The 22,052-nt window shown below is 43.1% G+C and overlaps 1 protein-coding gene across 1 annotated transcript in view; it reads right to left on the bottom strand.

The window, feature by feature from the left end:
• Positions 1-18,214, bottom strand: part of kcnk9 (potassium channel, subfamily K, member 9) — an 85,624-nt gene extending 67,410 nt beyond the window's left edge. Inside the window, exon 1 of the mRNA XM_085992113.1 lies at positions 17,550-18,214. Coding sequence (XP_085848239.1) covers positions 17,550-18,099 — 550 coding nt within the window. The 5' untranslated portion in view covers positions 18,100-18,214. The remainder of the gene's footprint in view (positions 1-17,549) is intronic.
• Positions 18,215-22,052: the final 3,838 nt, after the last annotated feature.

Raw genomic sequence — 22,052 nt, 5'->3', positions numbered from 1 at the left:
TTGCCACTATCACGCTCCAGCTTATTTTTACTTCACCTTTTGTATAATAAGTTTTATATTTTGCAATGTTTCATTTGTTATGAAGCAGGAAACTGTATCATCCAGAAATATATCTATAAATTATCATATGCTAAACTTGCCAAATCTAATTTTAACACTACATCGGTTGCCTTAGTGATTTGACATTTCAATGTTAATATTCTAATTGAATTGTTTCATGTTACACAAATTGCCTGAGCTCATTTTCACCAAGCATGATATTTTTAATCAGCTAAACGTACATTATAATTTTAATAGCTATTAAATTTATAAACAGTTTACTAGTTCAAAATTGGATAAAAATCAACAGCCAGAGCAGGACGGGATTGAACTTTTTGCTTCAGAGAGTATTTTTAGTTTGTTTGCTGTACTGTGAGGGAGGCAGGCATGATGAATGGACTACAGAGTGTTATAAATTTAAATCCCAGCTTTGCCTGACACACGAGCGTAACTCATTGAGAAAGTCTTCCCAGCTCTTTGCTGAGCCAATAAACACAATATTCAGAAAAATACTGAGCTTCACCTTAGAAGGAAAAAAAATTACAAATCCAGTACATTCCTCATTCCCTCTTCTAATTCCACAACCTCATAGAATCATAGAATCATAGAAATTTATGGCACAGAAGGAGGCCATTCAGCCCATCGTATCTGCGCCAGTCGAAAAAGGGCCTAATCCCACTTTCCAGCTTTTGGTCCGTAGTCTTACAGTTAGCGGTACCTCAAGTACTTTTTAAATGTGATGAGGGTTTCTGCCTCTACCACCCTTTCAGGCAATGAGTTCCAGACCACCACCACCCTCTGGGTGAAAAAAGTCGCCTCAACTCCCCTCTAATCCTTCTACCAATTACTTTAAATTTATGCCCCTTGGTTATTGACCTCTCTGCTAAGGGAAATAGGTGCTTCCTAGCCACTCTATCTAGGCCCCTCATAATTTTATACACCTCAATTAAGTCTCCCCTCAGCCTCCTCTGTTCCAAGGGAAACAATCCCAGCCTATCCAATCTTCCCTCATAGCTAAAATTCTCCAGTCCTGGCAACATCCTCATAAATCTCCTCTGTAACCTCTCTAGTGAAATCACATTTTTCCTATAATGTGGTGACCAGAACTGTATGCAGTACTGTAGCTGTGGCCTAACTAGTGTTTTATACAGTTCTAGCATAACCTCACCGCTCTTATATTCTATGCCTCAGCTAACAAAAGAAAGTATCCCGTATGCCTTCTTAACCATCTTATCTACCTGTCCTGCTACCTTCAGGGATCTGTGGACATGCAGTCCAAAGTCCCTCTGTTCCTCTATGCTTCTCAGTATCCTGCCATTTATTGTGTACTAGCATGGGGGGCCCGGCGTTGCCAGGGCAGTTTAGAGGGCCGCGCGGTTGACGGCCGGCCGCTGCCGCTCCCCCGCTCTGTGTGTCGGGCCGCGCAGTTGACGGCCGCCCACTGCCGCTCCCCCACTCTGTGTCTTGGGCAGAGCGGTTGTGAGGCCCGGCCCGAGTGACCCCAACTGACATTCCGCTCCGGCGGGCCGACGCAGTCTTGGGCCGCGCGGTTGACGGCCGGCCGCTGTCGCTCCCCCGCTTTGTGTGTCGGGCCGCGGGGTTGACGGCCAGCCGCTGCCGGTCCCCCGCTGTGTGTCTCGGGCCGAGCGGTTGTGAGGCCCGGCCCGAGTGACCCCAACTCACCTGCCGCTCCGGCAGGCTGACGCAGCTGCCCTGCTCGCTGTGGAGGAAAAGCTGGGGAAAAAATGGCGGCAAAGTTTCGGGAGGCTGCAGGATTAGGTGCCGCCTGTGATGCACCGATTGGTCAACCATCAGGTCACTGAACTGTAGGATTGGTCAACCATCACGTCACTCAACGCTAATGAGCAGTAGGATTGGTCAACCGCTAATGAGCGGATTCTTGAACGTGTTTTGTATACTGTCAGAACAATATTTGTCTGGCCAAAAAGTAAATACACCTATGACACTCCCCTGATCATCAGCTTTCTTTTGATATAACATATGTGTAGGTACGCTCTATAACTTTTGAGTGTATAGTGGACAGACGGACAGACAGACAGACAGACGGACGGACCGTTTTATACATATAGATAGATTCCCTTGTCTTGTTAGCCCTCCCCAAATGCATTACCACACACTTCTCTGGATTGAATTCCATTTGCCACTTTTCTTCCCACCTGACCAGTCCATTGATAACGTCCTGCAGTCTACAGCTTTCTTCCTCACTATCAAACAGATGGCCAATTTTTGTAACATCTGCAAACTTCTTAATCATGCCCCCTACACTGAAGTCTAAATTATTGATATATACCATAAAAAGCAAGGGACCTAGTACTGAGCCCTGTGGAACCCCACTGGAAACAGCCTTCCAGTCACAAAAACACCCGTCGACCCTTTGCTTCCTGCCACTGATCCAATTTTGGATCCAACTTGCCACTTTCCGTTGGATCCCATGGGTTTTTACTTTTTTAACCAACCTGCTATGTGGGACCTTGTCAAAGGTCTTGCTAAAGTCCATGCATTCTACATCAAATGCACTACCCTCATCAACCCTCCTTGTTACCGCCTCAAAAAATTCAATCAAGTTAGTCAGACATGACCTTCCCTTAACAAAGCCATGCTGACTGTCCTTGATTAATCCATGACTTTCTAAATGACGATTTATACTGTCCCTCAGAATTTTGTCCAATAATTTTCCTACTATCAAGGTTAGGCTGACTGGCCTGTAATTACTCGATCTATCCCTTTCTCCCTTTTTAAACAATGGCACAACGTTAGCAGTCCTCCAGTCCTCTAGCACCAAGCCTGTAGCCAGAGAGGACTAGAAAATGATGGTCAGAGCCTCTGCTATTTCCTCCCTGGCCTCTCTTAACAGCCTGGGATACATTTCATCCGGGCCTGGTGATTATGAACTTTCAAAAATGCTAAACCTCTTAATACTTCCTCTCTCTCTATGTTTATTCCATCTAATATTTCACACTCCTCCTCCTTAACTGCAAAGTCTGCATCGTCCCTCTCTTTTGTGAAGACAGACGCAAAGTATTCATTAAAAACCATACCCACATCTTCCGCCTCCACACATAGGTTACCTTTTTGGTCTCTAATAGGCCCTCATGAAGCACCCCACTCTGCTAGCAGATTACATAATTGCATTGATGGTGGTCAACAGGAAGTCCAAGGCTTATGCAATCCTGTTGTTCTAGCTAGAGAAAGCAAGTCAGCATTGGAGGCTGCATTGGCTGATCTAACATGAGGAAATAGCAATGATAAAATGTAATGAGATAGAAATATGCATCCAAAGATTGGACCCTTCCTATATTACTATATTTTGAGCATGTTTTGAAGATAGCATAGAATCATACAGCACAGGAGGAGGCCATTCGGCCCATCGTACCAGTGCCGGCTCGTTGAAAGAGCTATCCAATTAGTCCCACTCCCCTGCTCTTTCCCCATAGCCCTGAAAATTGTTTCTTTTCATGTATTTATCCAATTACCTTTTGAAAGTTTTGAAAGTTTAATTATAACATGAGTGTGCTTTACATTGTATGAGTATCATTGAGGGACCTATGAACAATCTGTAGTCAGACTGTATCAGGGAGTATTCTAGCAAGGGCCTACCAATTTTAGAAAGAATGTATCCATTTGTAGCCTGCCTTATACATTCCTCTCCATGTAATCCAGAGAGACAATCTGTAACATTACTTTTCATGGGACTACAGTTTTATAGGGCCCTAAATAGCCATTCCCCTACCAAGCACTCTTACAGTTCACTAATGGCTTCCAAGGGACAATAATGATCAGAGTGATGCTATGAAACAACATTATTAATGAGACCATTATCTATTTTGTCTCTTTAATTAACTTTGTCATAAATCTAGTCCTTAGAGTTATTAATAAAGTTTTTATTTCATTGGCTTGCTGAATGACATATCGTTTCATTTAATTTTGCCTAAGAAGCCACATGTCTGAAATTAATTTGGCCTTTCGATCATGATGAAATGGTACTGCGATACCACAGAGTATTTTCAGCTATTGAAAAACAAATGACTGAATAGAACAATGGAGAGCGATTGAGAGGTAAAAATATAAAATTACACAGAAGAGTCTAACCGTAGGCTGTGATGTGAAGAAGCCATACATTCTTTTCTTGCCAGTATTTTCTTTACATAGGATTACATAGGATATACGACACAGAAACAGGCCTTTTGGCCCAACCAGTCCATGCCGGCGTTTATGCTCCACACGAGCCTCCTCCCATCTTTCCTCATCTAAATCTATCAGCATAACCCTCTATTCCCTTTTCCCTCATACGCTTGTCTAGCCTCCCCTTAAATTCACTATTCGCTTCAACCACTCCCTGTGGTAGCGAGTTCCACATTCTCACCACTCTTTGGGTAAAGAAGTTTCTTCTGAATTCCATATTGGATTTCTTGGTGACTATCTTATATTGATGACCTCTAGTTATGCTCTTCCCCACAAGTGGAAACATTATCTCTGTATCCACTCTAACAAAATGTTTCATAATTTTAAAGACCTCTATTAGGCCACCCTTCAGCCTTCTTTTTTCAAGAGAAAAGAGACCCAGCCTGTTACATCCTTTCCTGATATGTATACCCTCGCATTTCTGGTATTATCCTTGTAAATCTTCTCTGCACCCTCTTCAGTGCCTCCACCTCTCTCCTATAATATGGCGACCAGAACTGCACATGGTACTCTAAGTGTGATCTAACCAAGGTTCGATACAGGTTTAGCATAACTTCCCTACTTTTCAATTCTATCCCTCTAGAAGTAAACCCTAGTGCTTGGTTTGCTTTTTTTATGGTCTTGCTAACCTGTGTCACAACTTTTAGTGATTTGTGTATTTGTACTCCTAGGTCCCTCTACCCCACCTAGGCTCGCACCCTCCAAGTGATGCAACTTATGTTTATGTTTATCAACTTCAAGGATATTTATTAATATAATTTGTTTTTGAAGTTGAGGCATCATATCAAAAAGGATACTTAGTATTTCACAGACAATATTACTCATAAAAATCCATTGCAGTTTGTGCTGTAATTGTAACGTGGAGCATTTATGACTTACCAAGATGTCATTCTTAGATGTTTCAGATAAGAAGCATTTATGAATTATCCTAGAAAGGGAAACTTTAGTACTCAAAGACTGCTGTAATTGGCTAGTATCCCAATAAAATTACTGAGTGGTTACTAACTAGCATACATCTCTGAGACCTATGCCGAGTGGCTCAGGTTTTCACTAAGCTTTCACCAGATCTTTTTTAAGCAACTGCCAGGATAGGGATTTGGTGGCACAATGGCTTGGAATGTTGTCCTTTCATTTGAACCCAGTTCAAATTAATGGGTAATGGAGGCCTTATCTTTTTAGCTGGCCATAGGGATTAATAAGCAAAATGAATTGATGTGCTGAATGCCCTTTTTCATGGATCAGAATTCGCACTCACTAGATTGGCCAAATATTTGATATTACTGCTGACACTTTTTCAATGCACTACGATGCTGAAATTGTCTAGTATGGTGGAGTTAAATTTGTGCAGCTTGTGTGAATGTGATATGTACAGTCCTTACGATGTATGATCTTGACTTAGCCCTTGCGTATTTTGCTGAAGGTGGTGATGTTGAAGGTCTGTCTCCAAACCTCTGACCAGTCCTCCTACATTAGCCAAAGACTTAAGTCTTGTTCCAAAGCAACACATCATGCCTAATGTGTTTTCTTCTGTCATGAAGGTGAACATAGTGCATAGGATGCAGATGTGTCTCGGGGTGGGGGCTGCTGGGGAATAGACTTTGGCCATGAATTTGCAGTTGTAATGATGGCAAAACTTTCAGTGTTCACCATCTTTACTCTGTAAAACTGACAGCAACTTCTGGAGTCTGCACATGCGCATTTAAATCCTGAAGTTGCTGTCAGTGATACCCTGCTCCTCCACAGGGTGCACTGTTGCAGTCCTCGCAGACAGAAATCAATTAGAAATCACTGAATTGACGTGAACTTCCACTTTTTACGCTCTAATCTCGCAGTAAAACCACCCCAAAAACGTAAGCTATTAACGGTGTAATAAGTCATAATTACTGATGAACAGCTTCTCTGGCCCTGAAAAACTAACTTTATATTTGTAGAGTGTTATTTTCTCCATTCCATAATAAAATTGCATAGATTTTTAAAATAATAAAAATTAACTTTTATTTGATTTTTTTCAAAGTTTATTTATGTTATTTCAGCTTCTACCTTAATCCCATGCGTATATCCCAATCTTTATTTTGCTTTATGTAAAATTATAGAAAGTATATAATAAAACCTACTTTTTACCTCCTGGTTTGCTGCCTGTGATAATTCCTCAATGTGATTGGCTGCTTAGCCTGCTTGACGACAACACTGTTGCTGGACGCCAGAGAACCCTTATAGATGACTCCAGAATGAAATTAACATTGGGAAAGGTGAAATTGGTGCCACAGAACCCACTAAAGGTTTGTGGGCAGCTTTCTTCGAGGTCATCAGCGAGTGCTGTCACTTCGCTACTGACCCCAAAATCTGGGCAGTTCCAGGGATCATCTCATGTCAGAGTTTGAAAAATATTACTGGATTTTGGAGGAAGTATGAAATCTGGAGGTAGTAATTTAGGTCATCCTGGTCAAGGTGAAATTAGTAGCTGGTAGAAAAATAGAATATGGCTCTGGTGAAAGAATTGGTTTGTTTGGTGAACCCTTTTTTAACTTCAGGATCGAAATCAGGATATGCATTGCTTTTAGTACTAACTGCAAGAGAGGTGCAGCCTCCCACTATGGTGAAATACATCCACATCTCCATCCCTCTGCACCTGTGGGGTTTTTTTTATTCATTTGTGGGATGTGGGCATCATTGGCAAGGCCAGCATTTATTGCCCATCCCTAATTGCCCTTGAGAAGGTGGTGGTGAGCTGCCTTCTTGAACCACTGCAGTCCGTGTGGTGAAGGTACTCCCACAATGCTGTTAGGTAGGGAGTTCCAGGATTTTGACCCAGCAACGATGAAGGATCGGCGATATACTTCTAAGTCAGGATGGTGTGTGATTTGGAGGGGAATTTGGAGATGGTGGTGTTCCCATGCGCCTGCTGCCCTTGTCCTTCTAAGTGGAAGAGGTTGCGGTTTTGAGAGGTGCTGCCGAAGAAGCCTTGGCGAGTTGCTGCAGTGCATCCTGTAGATGGTACACACTGCAGCCACCGTATGCCAGTGGTGCAGGGAGTGAATGTTTAAGGTGGTGGATAGGGTGCCAATCAAGCGGGCTGCTTTGTCCTAGATGGTGTCGAGCTTCTTGAGTGTTGTTGGAGCTGCACTCATCCAGGCAAGTGGAAAGTATTCCATCACACTCCTTACTTGTGCCTTGTAGATGGTGAAATGTGTGACAAATCCCAATTCTAGCAGGTGATGTTTGACCTCCATCTGGGACTGTAGAAATACCAATCCCATTATTGGAGACTCACTTGGCTTTCTACCCCGACAGCCCACCCCCCCCCCCGAAACACTCAAACCACCTCACAGGAGAAGAATGCAGACCAGCAAGAGTGATCCACTCTTAGACAGGCAATGACAATAACCCCAACTAATGTCACTACTTGCAAGCTACAGTGGATTAGCGCAAATCATCCAGAAATTTGTGGCAATTCGCAATTCACAGGACATCTCTTCCATGCCACAAGTTGCTGGCTAATTTGCACATTAATAACGGTGTCCATCATTCACACACCGTTACTTTTTCAGCAAATTCTGGGCCAATGTTTACACATTAGTTTACACGTTAGTTTAGACAAGAAGAAGGACCATTCACATGAATAACCTCAGAGAAGCCAGCATGTATGGAACCATACACTAGTGTGAGTCATGTCTTCAGAAGACATTGGGAGGAAGTTAGGGAAATAACAAACATTACATAAGCAACTGTACTGAAACACTGGGCTGGATTTTAATGGGGAAGGCGGGTTGGGGGGTGGGGGGGATCCGAGGTGGGCGGGCGGGCAGGAAATCCAGTAGAATGACCAGCCAGATGGAGAGGCTGGCTGGCTCAGGGCGGTTAGGCCTGCAGCATTAGGCCACACAGAGGAGGGATCGGGTGGGGGCAGGGGTTGGCCTACGGAGGATGGGTGGGGGGCGGGAGAGAGGATCGGAGCTGGAGGATCGGTGGGTGAGGGAACATCGTATCCGGCCACCGGAGGATCGTTGGGGGGAGGGGGAGGGAAGATCGGGGCTGGCCTCAGGATCATCAGTGGTGCGGGTGGCGGGGGGGGGGGGGTGTCCGGAAAGGCGATTGGTGGCCTTGTGGGGGGTCTCCGATCGCGATGGAAGGGCTAGGCAGGGTCCCTGGATCCAGGAGGTAGGTATAAAGGCATTTACCTCGCCTTGCTGTAACTGTCGGCTTTTATGAGGTGTGTAAAACCCGACCAGCTACAGTTAAACACAAAATGGAGGTTAAAGAAGAGGCTTCCAGCCTCATTATATTTAAATTGATGTCCTGCCTCCTGGCAATGGCTTGGCTGCACGTCCCCATTCCAGTTCCCATCCCACCTTCGCTAAAACTGGAAGTGGGCAGGTTGGAGGCGGGTTCAGGTTGAGATTCTGATTTTTACCAATTTAACTACCCCCACGTTCCTAATCCACCCATTTTTTTAAGTTAAACTTCCAACCATTGTGTTGTGCTTTTTACTATGCTCCACCATACAAACAACTCCACTTTTGTCTGTTTCATCTTAGTACTGTCTGTGATCCCCTCAAATGCAAAAGGAATGTACTGAAACTACAAAGATCTGTTGGCTTTGCAGGCAATCTCATCTGTTACTAATGCTATTTAAACATAAGTAGAATAACATTTACAGAAGGGTGAAAATTCAACATAATACAAAAGAACAGTAAAATGGAAAAAATTGCATCATATTTTCATCATGCGTCTGGGAATGCACTGTCAATGTATTCCTGCAAATTAAAATATGCGCATATCTGTTATAAAAGATCAATTCCCCCAATTCTTCATATTTTAAATACAACTTAAAATGACAATAGCAACGAATTGCTATGTTCTCATTTAAATGCAAGGCGCAAAGCATATGATAAATGTTCTGAATCACTATTAGTGAACTCAAATTCAATCATTGAGTCCGTTATTCGGAAAAGGCATTTTTGTATTCTTGGTTTTAAGGAGGATTTTTTTCGGTCCTCGCGTTTAGTTTTAATGGTGAGAGCTGACAGTGCTGGAGGGTGGAATGATTTTTTACTCAGAGAAAGGTGAGGCTTTGCTAAGTAGATACTTCCCATTATTGTTTTCTGCTCATGTCTAACTTCCATAAAATATGTCTGAGGTTCCAAAGCAAAATTACACCGGGTATAATTGAATTAACTTAACTTTAATTTAATTTAATTTTAAAATGTAATTTTTAAATGTGCTTAAAAAGTGGGACATGTTTCTTTTTAATTTTAGAAATCTTATCCTTATTTGGTGTGGGCTTTACATGTGGAGGGAAAGAATTAGAATCATAGAATGGTTACAGCACAGAAGAAGGTCATTCGGCCCATTGAGCCTGTGCCAGCTCTCTGCAAGAGCATTTCAGCTAATCCCACTCCCCCGCCCTTTCCCCGTAGCTCTGCAATTTTTTTTCCTTCAGGTACTTATCCAATTCTCTTTTGAAAGCCACGATTGAATCTGCCTCCACCGCCCTTTCTGACAGTGCATTCCAGATCCTAACCACTCGCTGCGTAAAAATGTTTTTCCTCATGTCGCCTTTGGTTCTTCTGCCAATCACCTTAAATCTGTGTCCTCTGGTTCTTGACCCTTCCACCAATGGGAACAGTTTCTCTCTATCTACTCTGTCCAGACCCCCCTCATGATTTTGAACACCTCTATCAAATCTCCTCTCAACCTTCTCTGCTCTAAGGAGAACAACCCCAGCTTCTCCAGTCTATCTATGTAACTGAAGTGCCTCACCCCTGGAACCATTCTCGTAAATATTTTCTGCACCCTCTCTAAGGCTTTCACATCCTTCCTAAAGTGCGGTGCCCAGAATTGGACACAATACTCCAGTTGAGGCTGAACCAGTGTTTTATAAAGGTTCATCATAAATTCCTTGCTTTTGTACGCGATGCCTCGATTTATGAAGCCCAGGATCCCGTATGCTTTTTTAACTGCTTTCTCAACCTGCCCTGCCACCTTCAATGATTTGTGCACATATACCTCCAAGTGTCTCTGTTCATGCACCCCCTTTAGAATTGTAACTTTAGTTTCTATTGCCTGATTTAGTTTAATTAATGATAACCGTCCATATTATGAGAGAACACTTGGCAATGAGTATTCCTGCGGCACGCTCACTCTGGTTTTACTGCAATGCCAGGCAGCATTGCAGTTATCCTGCAAAAGGAACCCCCACCTGCCAGCTTTAAAGGGCGTACTATGTTGCACCAAGTCACAATATAATTACTTAGAAACACTGTGATCTGAGTTTTGGGCCGAGGGCAAGAGCACAGTTGGACTTGCTGGACTGACACTGAGCAAGCTCCCAAGGTTATTCATCCATAAACCACTACTACGTATTTATCTTAAATCACACTGAGTAATGTTGAAATGTAAAGTGACATTTTTAGAAAATGTCCAGGAGTTGCTATACTGGTGGTCTATATTTTAAAATATTTGTTTTCCAAGCACTATCACATTGACTATACAATCAAAGAATCGTTCAACACCAAACTGCTATTGTTTGTGCAAAATTATGAAATACTTTTGTCTTTTATTAGAGAGTACCTTAAATATTCTTTACTCAAACAGGGCTTTCTTGTTCCTTTTTTTTTGCATGAGCAAAAGAACAAATTAATATATGCACACTCCATTCTTACACCTACTCTCTGTTTTCATAAAGACAATTACTTCATGAATGATGGCTATTTTGCAATGATATGACTTGGGAATGAAAAGTCATTCATTCATTCCATGTATTAAACATAAGCAATAAATTGAATGTCTTTAAACTAACACCGAGACTTAATAACCACAGAATCCATCACAAGACAATGTATCTCACAGCCTGACACCTGAAAAATTCTATGACATACTGATGTGTGAGTTTGAGAGTGCCAATGCATGGTGTCGTGAAATAGTGACATGTTATTGCATGCGTGAGAATCACCAAGACTACTGAGTTCCTGATCTCAGCCTCATTACTGTAGGGAGGACCATATGCTAATGTATCTTCCAGTGCACTCTTCCCAGCAACATAGGCTTCGAAGCCTCCTCCTATGTTGTTGGAGTATCGTCCTCCCCAGTACAGCTGAGATCAGGAACTTAGTAGCAGTGGAATAGGAGGTTCAATAATGGGAATTTATTGCTGAACCCCTAATCTTTGATTAATTGGCCTATCGTTGTCATTCTTATGGTGTTTGATTGTGGAGTATGTCTGATGTGGATTGCATGCTTATATAATTAGCCACCTATCCATCGTGGCTGTACTCAGTACAAAACAAATAGTTGCTGCTATTGAGAAATCAGTGAATAATGTGGCAACTGTGGCTATTGATGGGGCCCATAATATGGCAAAGGTGAATCTGTGTACATATGAAAGATGGCACAATTTGTGTGTTTGTAATGTGGAAGCGTTTTGTGTGTGCGGGTGAGAGATGGAACAGTCGTGTGTGTGTGTGTGTGTGTGAAATGTAATACAGTTGTGTGTGTGACCTACAGGACAGCTGTGTACAGGTGTGTAAAATGCGGTACAACTGTATGTCTGTGCATGTATTTACAGTTTCCAATTTATAACAGTAAATAAATACATTAGAACAGAACCTTCTGGGTGAACACGTGGTGATATCCTAGCATGAACTGTAAGGTACAGTAATTAAAACTGATGCAAAGGATGCTTTCCCTTTTTAATGTTTGAAGTCTAATGAGCAGCACGGGGGGGGTTCCCGCGAGTGACAGGAGGAGTTCAGGCCACAAGTAATAAAAGATTGAATAACTTCCGAGCTCCAACAGCAGCCGCTGCGATTTGGCGCTCTGTGGAGACTGCGCAAATGTTAAGCCTGCGGCTGAAGAAATTGTACATCGTGTTTTAGAGCGTTATCCCTTGGGGTTGTGAAGAGGAACGGGAATGAAGAACGTTCAGCAAAAATCAGAAAGAACATCGGGCCAGTCTGTTTGGAAATAAATGTACTTTTCATATGAATTTGAAGAAGATCCATTGGTTGCTCGAAGTAAATGGCTGTTAAATAGTACTTCGGTAATTTAATTGAGCCTTTCTTTCATTCTCCGTAATTTTGCTCTGAGAGTGGCAATTATGTGCTTGAATACATTTTCAAACACTTTCAGATTAAATTTTTCTCCATTACAAAGCTGCCAAAAAAATGAAAAAACAAGCGAGTCTTGTAACAACAAAACAATCGGGGGGTGGGGGAGTCAATTTGGAGATTGTAAAACAGAAGGAAGAAAAACAGGAGGAACGGGGAGAGGTTAGAAGGGCGAGGTAAGAAAAGTCAGGAAGAAGAGCGAAAAGAGGAGCTGAGGAAATATGGGGAGAGAAATGTAAGATTGAGAAAATAGAGAGAGGTACATAACCGAAAATAAAGGATGGGAGAGAACTAGAAAGATGTGGGAAAAGACAGAAAGGAAAGACAGAGAGTGCAAAATGTTGTGCCTGAGTTCTGGCTGAGGGGAGACCATTTCTCGAGCCGAGTCCACGCGGACACAGCGATCAGCCAGAAACCGAGGCCGACAAAACTCCAGGGAAGCATTATTAGGTGAAAAAGGTGAAATGGCATGGCTTCACCCGTCCCTGAATGTGTTTATAGAAGAATGACCACAGAACACTGGGCAGTAAGTCGCTCACCACCCCAAGGAGTAAAGGGGAAGATCAGGACTCAGGGGAGGCAGAGGGCTGCAAACCACCCCAACCCCGAGTCCTGGTGAATACCACGGCACTGCCGAGACTCTCTTCACCCGAAAGTGATCGGGATACGAATCGATTTCAATCCATCTGCCATATCGGATAGCCGAATATTTTAATCACATCACTCTGGAATATAATTTGTGTTTAAAGAATTAACTTTCTTTGCTGTACCTGGGTAGATTCCGATAAATTTGGGTATATCTGTAAGTTAGCTGTGGTACAGATGCAGTGGGTTTAAAATATTTGGAAACAAACCTGATCTATGAGCCTGTTAAATGTAACTATTAAAATCAACCTGTTTGGCTAAAGATTCATTCCAAGGTGAATTCGGAAAGTAGTGATACTGAGAGATATGACAAAGTAGAGAGAAAGGAAATAAAGAAAATCTAAACCGCCAAATTCGGATATATTGACATATAAACGGTGAATGGAAACTATTCTTGGTTTGTCAGCATCTGGGGGGAGGGGGGCGATTTACTGAAGTTGAAACTGAAAAATGGCTGATATTGCAAATTTTGAATCGTTTTGCTTTAAAAAGTGCCGAGAGAAGCAAGGATCAACCTTGTCTCTGTGTCCATCCCCGGATGCGGAGGGAGATGGTTTTGGTGCCAGACTGACCATGAAGATCGGAAGGGACCAAACTGTTGGAGTTGCGTCCCTCCCCCGTGCGCCCATTGGTACCTCGAAGTGGAAATGCACTTTGATGTCATCTCCAAATTCCAACCTTTTGTTCCCTTCCTCACCTCAGCGTGTTCCATCAAATCATTGCTCATTGCTGCCTGCTGGCATCTGAAGGTGGAGCTTTGTGAAATGTCTCCCCAACCTCCAGAATGATCATGCAGAACTCCAGGATATCAATCTAACATAGCAATATACATGATTCAAGTCTGGCCATAGACGGAATTTCCATGTGCAGCACGGGAATCGTCCTGTTCCCCATAGTCTTTAATCATCTTTGTCTATCCCTGTAACCCCCAGTTCCCTTCTTGAGCAGACGTTTATCTACCTCTTGAACAAAACTGTCAACGGATACAGCATCAAATGCTTATTCAGGAATCAACTCCATATATTTCCTAACTGCGTCCATGTTTTCATTAATTTTATCTGCTATAAAGATTAGGGGAAATGACGTTGAACGGAAAACAAGGGATTGAAGGGGAACAGATTGAAAAGGCCGGTCCATAATTGTCAACATTTGCACGAATAGAGTTATGTTTTTCTCACCTCTCCCTCCCCGCAGTTCTCTCCTTTTTATCTATCTGTTACTTAGATGTATATCAGATATCTCCACTTAGTTACCAAATAAAATAATGCAATGCATCTTTTCGAGGTCCGTCATTTATTTACCTTTTACAACATATAATTTTCGTTACTCCAGGCCATACTAGTTTTCAATATCTATTATGTCCCACTCCAGGGACTTGAGCACATAAATCTCGGCTGACACCCCAGTGCAATGCTGAGGGAGTGCTGCACTGTTGGCGGTGACGTTTTTCGGATGAGATGTTAAGCTGAGGCCCCTCTGCTCTCTCATGTGGAAGTAAAAGATCCCATGGTACTATTTCGAAGAAGAGTAGTGGAATTATCCCATCCTGGCCAATATTTATCCCTCAATCAACATAACAAAAACAGATTATCTGGTCATTATCACATTGCTGTTTGTGGGAGCTTGCTGTTGGCAAATTGGCTGCTGCATTTCCCACATTACAACAGTGACTCCACTCCAAAAGTACTTCATTGGCTGTAAAGCGCTTTGAGACGTCCGGTGGTCGTGAAAGGCGCTATATAAATGTAAGTCTTCCTTTATGTAGAATACAAGCAATGTTGAATGGGCTATGGATCAGAAATTAAAGGTGAATAACAAATGCCAGTCAATTGTGAGATTAAAAAAACGAAACATGTTGCGTATGTCGAAATTAAATACAACTTCCTGAACTTTAGTCAAGTTCCAATCGAAATCGTCTTTCAATTAAAAAGGAGCAGATAAGTTATGGGGGAACGGGTGTGATATTATAAATGTTCCCTTACGGGGGCGCTACAGTTCTCCTCTATTAACCTTGACACTAAAATACTGTCCTATAATCCATCACTGAACCGCCTGCGTTCCCAAACACAAAGCGTGCACGAAAATACAATCTGGGTGATGACAGTTTATTTATATCCTAACCTAATTCGAATAGCTATATATGTTTGTTGATGGCTGAGAGTTTTAAAACATAAGATAGTTTCCATACCTTCAATAACTGAATCATTTCTACATGTTGAACTATTAAAGAGGAATTATAGTATCACTGAAACACTTGCATCCTCGCGCAGTGCAGTTATTATCAGTATATAATAGATTCAAGTAATATTGCACATATTATGTATTTGATGTAAAAGAAAGAGGAATAATTTATATATTGTAAATACATCTAAACTGCCCGGCGGATGCACTCCTCAGAGCCAATGACTCTACATTGGGACCTACCAGGTGCTGGAGGATGCGAGGAGCCTCTTGTCACATAACCCGCACCTGAATGTGTGTGGGTGTCCCCCGCCCGCCGAGTTCTGACACTCTGTTGTGATTCTAACTTAAATACATTTCTAAGCCTGCGCTTGTTGTCGGTAATTAAATAAGCAGCGTTGGTGGAAACATTTAAAGCAATTAATCAGGAAAAGTGCACTGGATCGAGTGACGGGAAGGCGGATGGAAATGTCAATTCAGACATTTAGGGATCAGCAAAGAGCAGCGGCTGTCAGAGCACAGGCGCTGCACGGGGCTTTAGCACAAATTACTACAGGGACTTTCAGTCACTTGGGAATCACGCCGTGATAGCTGGGATTCCATCTTTTGACTCTCCCCAAGAAAATTATAAAAATATAAAACAACAATAACTTGCCTTTATATAAGCGCCTTTAACGTAGTAAAACGTTCCAGGACGCTTACAATGTAATTGTGTGAAAGTTACGGGAAACAATTAAATCTATAGATGTTACAAGGTGGCTAGAGGTGGGCTGCACTTCAGATCAGGTGTGGTTGGTGTTGACTTGTGGTCAGGTTAACTCCAGGAAGTCATGATGTGGGATTTACAATGTTATATTGCAATCACGTGACTACTTCACAGAAGTTAGGTTCCCCTTCATGTTTAGCATGAGAGCATGGATAATATAGCAGTGATTCACCTCCCCATAATCACCGCCACCACCCCCCCCCCCCTCCACTCTTGCGCATTTCAGTAAAATGACATCATTATTATTGGTTATTGTTGTAATTTCAAAGGGGAGGGGAGAGCTGGTGAATCCCATCTGCTGGGTGTCACTTACTGCAGTGCTTTGTTCCAAACACGAATCTACTGCCTTTGGTGCAGTAGGAGGATGGTCACCCCGCCACAGGGCATATTATTGACAAACGCCGCCAATAATGGCCATGTCCCTTTAATATCTGAAAATATCTCGGTCTAATAAAAAAAACTTAAATACTTAATGTCTTTCTTCTCTTCTAGGCCTATGAACAACTAATATAAGTTAAAACCTCGACCCTGTTCTACAAACTGCAACATGTATCTTAGCTGAAAACTACGTTGCGCACCTCATTGAATATCTTCCATTTGTATGTTTATTCCCCGCTCTTAGATAGCACGTCATCCTTCGCGTTTGCTGCACTGCACACACATGAGAAGCAGTGTTATTTTATTACATCGGGTTTGCTCACATTGCGGTTTTCTTGAAAGCAATTCCTCCCCTTATTTCGGACATTACAAGGCAACACGTCCCACAGTGAGGGGAACAAGCTTAATAGAAGCACTCCCCCTTCTCCTTCTCCTTCCCCATCGTCTCCCTTTACACTTTACAGACACCTTTGAGATCTCCAATGTACATTTGTCAAGAGGCAACTAGATCCCTGTTGCTTAAAACCCTGCAAGGTGGTTTAGTACTCTTGCCTGCAACAGGGCACAAGTTCAGTGAAAAGATTTCAGCAGACTCGAGTGCAGTTGCGATTTGCTCAGGATCGGAGTAGCACAAGGAAATGGTCGCTGTCCATACAGGGCCACTCTCTGAAAACCACGAAAGTGTCTATGATCTCATTGTGCTTAAAATTACAATGATGAAAAATAGGCATGATCGTATTTAAAACAGTCCACGTACAGTATTCAAGAAGCTAGAAGTCGCGGTAAAAGCCAGGGTGCCTGGCTGTATAACTGAAAGTAGCGAGTCTGTCCAGCAGTTCGCTGGCGTTTTTCAGCAAAACTCTATTCACGGGCAGCAATTTATTTACAGAAAAACGCATGCGATGAACAGTTCTCTTTATAATTGCATTCGGTACCCAGGGAAAAGGTTAAACTGGATTTGGAGTTTAGATTTGGATGAAGATAGGGTTTATAAACTGGTTTCATTCGCCAGACAGACCTTAAATAGGCGTGTGTAACACGAAGTAAACAAAAACCTCACCTCCCGGTCTAAGACTCCTCTTGCTACCCTGAAAGTGATTAACCCGGTAAACGCTCGTGGTTTGGGAGGATCTCCCTCCCCGTTTGTCGCTGTTCTTTCAGCACTAAAGTCAGCCTAGAAATAGCCCTTTGTGTGTGTGTGTGCAAAGTGGAACCACAAAGCACATCCTTACCTATAGTTGTGATCACTGTAATAGCAAAATAAAAGGATCCGGCGAATTTCCACTGAACTCCAGCCCTGTGGGGCTCCGCTTGCATAATGATCACCTCCAGTTGCTTGTAGTCTTCATCGCTGATGTTATACTTGCCCTTGAGCCCGATCTGCTGCTCCTTCAGCCTCCCACCCTGTTCCATTTCGAACTCGGACTCGAGGGCATCGAAGACAGCGGCTCCCACCAGCAGGTAAGTGAACGTGCAGATGATCAAGGATAGAGTTCGCACGTTCTGCCGCTTCATGGCCTCCAAAAAGCGGCGTGTGAGCGGCTCATGTCCGCTCTCCCTCCTAGTCTCCAAACGGCCAAGGTCCACCGAGAAAGCCCGGGTGCAGCAGCCAGGATCCCGGCAGCGGTTGCTCAAGCTATCCGAGATATACTGGTCCTCGTCGATAGCTTTCTCGGAGGCGGACAGGCAAAGCAAGCTGCTCGATCGCCGGGACCAGGATCCCTGCAACCTAACTCTGCGCAAGACCTGACCAAACCAAGTGGTCCCAGTGCGCAGGGCCATCAAAACAGCACGTTCTAGGCGGGGGGAAATGCTTTTCGCTGAGCGATCTATTCACAAAGGATGCGATCGGGTGCCCAAAAGCAGTGGAGTCTGCGTCAAAGCCCGTTGGTGACAGTGGAGAGACGCTGGGGATGGACCGAGTGGGCTTGGCGGATTCCTGATGGCTCTGGGTGGGATGCCCACCACATTGGGCTGGATGTGATTGCTGGAGAGCGTTGCCTCCCCCCCGGGTCCCCTTTCCTCTCTAACCACACCCAGTGGGATCCCAGCCACCGCCACATCAGGGTGTCTGTTTATTTATTTTAAGGGCAGGTATTTTCAGATGGCTTTTTATAAGGTAGAACCGCGGCTAGACGACTGGCTGAAGTCATCTCCATATTTGTATTATAATACGCGAAAGGCGGGAATTAAATAATCTGCTAAAGGGGGATTAGGTCGGGTGAATCCGAAGGAGAAAGGGGCGGGGACAAGCCGAGTTAAAGACCATCAACGGGAACTTTCTCACAAAAATGTCAAATCATTTTGTGCATAAACTTCTACATCCTATCCTTCCCCCCACCCAACATTAACCCCCAATCCCAATCTCACATAGACCCCCGCAGGGGCGCCTGGGTTAGCTACCCTTTCGGGCAAATTAATCAGGGTAGCTTGACATTTAACATTTTAATAATGGATCGGAATAAGTATGTTTTCTTTCCGTTTTATTTTTGTGTATATGTTTTAATGTGCGCTCACTGTTGTATCTCTTTTAGTGACTTGCTTTTGAGTTTTGTGCTATACGTGTTTTCCTAAAAAATTACTCTATAAAAGCATAGCCAACTAGTGCAAACAGCTCTTTACACTGAGCATCCTGATTACTAGGCTCAAGGTGTCCCTTTCCTCACAAGACTAGCGTTATTAGATCGTTTGGAATTGAAGTACCTGTGATGTTCCGCAACTTCACCAATCTAACACACGATTCCTCCAAACATGTGATTTTTATTCCCTGTCATATCATTCCAATTGAAAGAAAATACGAAATGATGCAGAAGTGAAACACAGCCCCAGAAGCGACGCGATAGAAACGATTACCCCTTTAACTAGAGTAACTGCAGGGAATGGATACTACCCAACTTTGGATCGCAGATAAACACCTGCCCGAATAACCCAGTAAAGTTAGTGCTCTGAAACCATATAGAAGAACCCAGCAAGCAAAATAACAGAATCACCCTGGGATGGCTGGAGACATTCGGGAATGGTCCCCAAGGTATTGTACATAATTATTCATAATCTGACTTCAGAATACTGCCCGTTTCAATGAGTTCCTTGTTCCAAGTTGCTTGCTCCATTTAAAAGCACAGGGATTGTAGTCAACTTAACCTGAAACAACAAAGTATCTTAAAAGTGTGATAGGTTTTGTGTGAGAAAAAAATTATCCTTAAGATCCTTTTATATAATGGATAATTCAATCAAGATTTGCAAATTATCCAAGTTATCTGCCATATATAGAAATCCCGCTTCAAGTGTAATCTTGGTTCAAGCGTAACATTCTTTGGCAATTTAATGATACCCTTCTCAGGATTAAACAGTGGTGTATCTCGAGAATTTGGAGAACCGCATCTGATGTAAGTAGGGGTCTGTTCTTGCATTTGACTAGATTACAGCAGTCATGATTCATGCAAGATCAAAGTGTAGTCCCAAAATGGCGTTGGTTATATGGGACCGCCGTTGTGAAAAGGTAGTTGGTCTAATAATAATAATTAATAACAATATCACATGAGAAGAAGCCACGTTGTCTTTTTGTTGCTTCTGAACTGTCGGTGGTCCTGAAAGGCAGCAGCAGGCACCAGCTCCGGGGCGGGGTTTCCTTCTGTGCGTCATCCGCAGGAGAAGAAACAGACACCGTGGGTGAGTTACGTGGAAATCAAGAGTTACAGGAGGAGGGACGTGAGATAGTCAGCCCGAGTCAGCCTTCTCTCTGCTGAGTCAGCGGCTGCACAATCCCGTTAGCCCGTGAAACTTCAGCCAGGCTTGAACAGCTTCTCCGGGGCGAGAACCATTTGGGACGCGCACTGTAGATTAAAATGGTGCCGCCTCCACCGACCAAGATATTCAATTAAAATAAACTATCTCATTAATACGGCCAACCATTCAAAACACAACGCGCTGTGTTGTTATTTTAAAATAGTAACTTGTGTTGGAAGCAATCGTTTAGTTTCCGATGAATTGTACCCCTGAGTTTGTTCGGTGCAACAACCCATGAAGTCAATTGTTCCGTATGATCTGATCCAGGAACCGGACCATACCCCACACTGACACCCGGCACCATTGTTCCCATACCGTCTTGCACTTCATTTAAGCGGAGTCCGCAGAAAATATCTATGGACCAAAGTTAACAAGTATGATCAGCAAGATTACTGTAAATGTAACCATTTTAACGTCAAGTTAAAATATTGCCGTTGGACTATGCGCAGCCTCTGTCGAAGGATTCAATACACTTTACTGCTCTACTCGTGTATGTGTGTGATGTTATAAGACTCTTTATTGTGTTCAGAAAGCAATCCTCTCTCACACTGTTTATCCTTTGACTTTCCAAGCCTGATAAATAACTCGGATTGCCAATACCCGGCCGAACCGTGAGTTTATTCTGGTTTGGTTTTGCCGGAGATCGCAAAAGTAATCACTTTAAAAACTCGTGTTCCTCAGATCTATTTTTACAATCGTTTGATCCATTTCATCGGGATCCCAGAAACAGGCAGAATTTGAAACGTTTTTGTTCCACTAACATTGGATTTAGTGGAAGGTGTTGCAATCACAGTGCTGCCGAGCCTCCTTTCTGATCAGGATGAGGAGAGCCAGGAAGTTGAGGGCGGTAGGATAGCTGCTATTAATAACTTTCAAGACCTGCACACGGTTTCACATTGCACCCGAGTAGAGGGAACGGCTGCAGTTAGTTTCATTATGATTATATTTTCTATGAGAGAATATTACAATTCACAATTAAACGGCTGGAAAATGTACGCGTCACTGGACAGTTGCTGTGAAACAGTTTATAAACCGATCTGCCCAGCATCTTGGATTCAGCATGGAGCTCCGCAAAACAAAAAGACACATTTACAGAGAATAATCGCTGCAAGTTTTGACGGTGCAAGTTCCAGGAGGAGGACAAGTGAATACAAGAATGCTTGGGGGGGGGGGGGGGGGGAGCGATGGGAAAGGTATGAGTGGTGTGAGAGAACAACTGAGACTTGAGGACTTCACTCAGTCTCGTTCTCCATGAAAAGTGCCCCCTTTTTTAAAGGTTGCTTTAATTCGAGATGTTATTATGGAATTGAATATGTGGTTGAGTCGGGGAGCAAGTATACCTCCACCACTTATATAATTGCAAAATACTGCGGATGCTGGAAATCTGCTGAGTATTTCCAGCATTTTCTGCTGTTATTTTACCTCCACCACTTACCGGTTTTAGCGAAGACTTCTCGAAACAAAATATTTCGGAAGTGAAGGGGAGCACCTCACGCCACCACATAAGAAAACCATTACCCCCACTAAAAAGAGACAACGTACACACGGTGAGAGGAAGTCTGGGATTAATAATCCAGGGTCTTTTGTAAAAATCATGACCGTCAAATTCTTTTCAAACGTGGACAACTCCTATAGTAAAGAATGGGCTACATTTTCACCTTGTGCAACGCTGCATATAATTTCAAAGTTCAAAGTCTGATTATATACTTTATTAGATATCCATGGTGCAGAGCTTAGCTTTTGAAGTGATAATTTTATTAGTAAGATCACCGGTAATCAGCAAATTCACAACCGGGGTTGTAGGTTGTGCAAGCATCAATGGTCCATTTGATATTTTTGTTCTACATCTCCAGCTTCAAATTGCAGTGATTCGGGCAGTGTATGTGTCCTGGGCACCGGTTGCCCCAGGCCCCCTCATACGTAACTCAACCTTGGTTGCGAGGAGGTTG

The sequence above is a fragment of the Somniosus microcephalus genome, chromosome 7 (genome assembly GCF_052327205.1).
Source record: "Somniosus microcephalus isolate GS21.2 chromosome 7, FLI_Smic_1.0, whole genome shotgun sequence".
In the NCBI taxonomy this organism is placed as follows: domain Eukaryota; kingdom Metazoa; phylum Chordata; class Chondrichthyes; order Squaliformes; family Somniosidae; genus Somniosus; species Somniosus microcephalus.
This window is presented reverse-complemented; position numbering and strand designations above follow the sequence as displayed.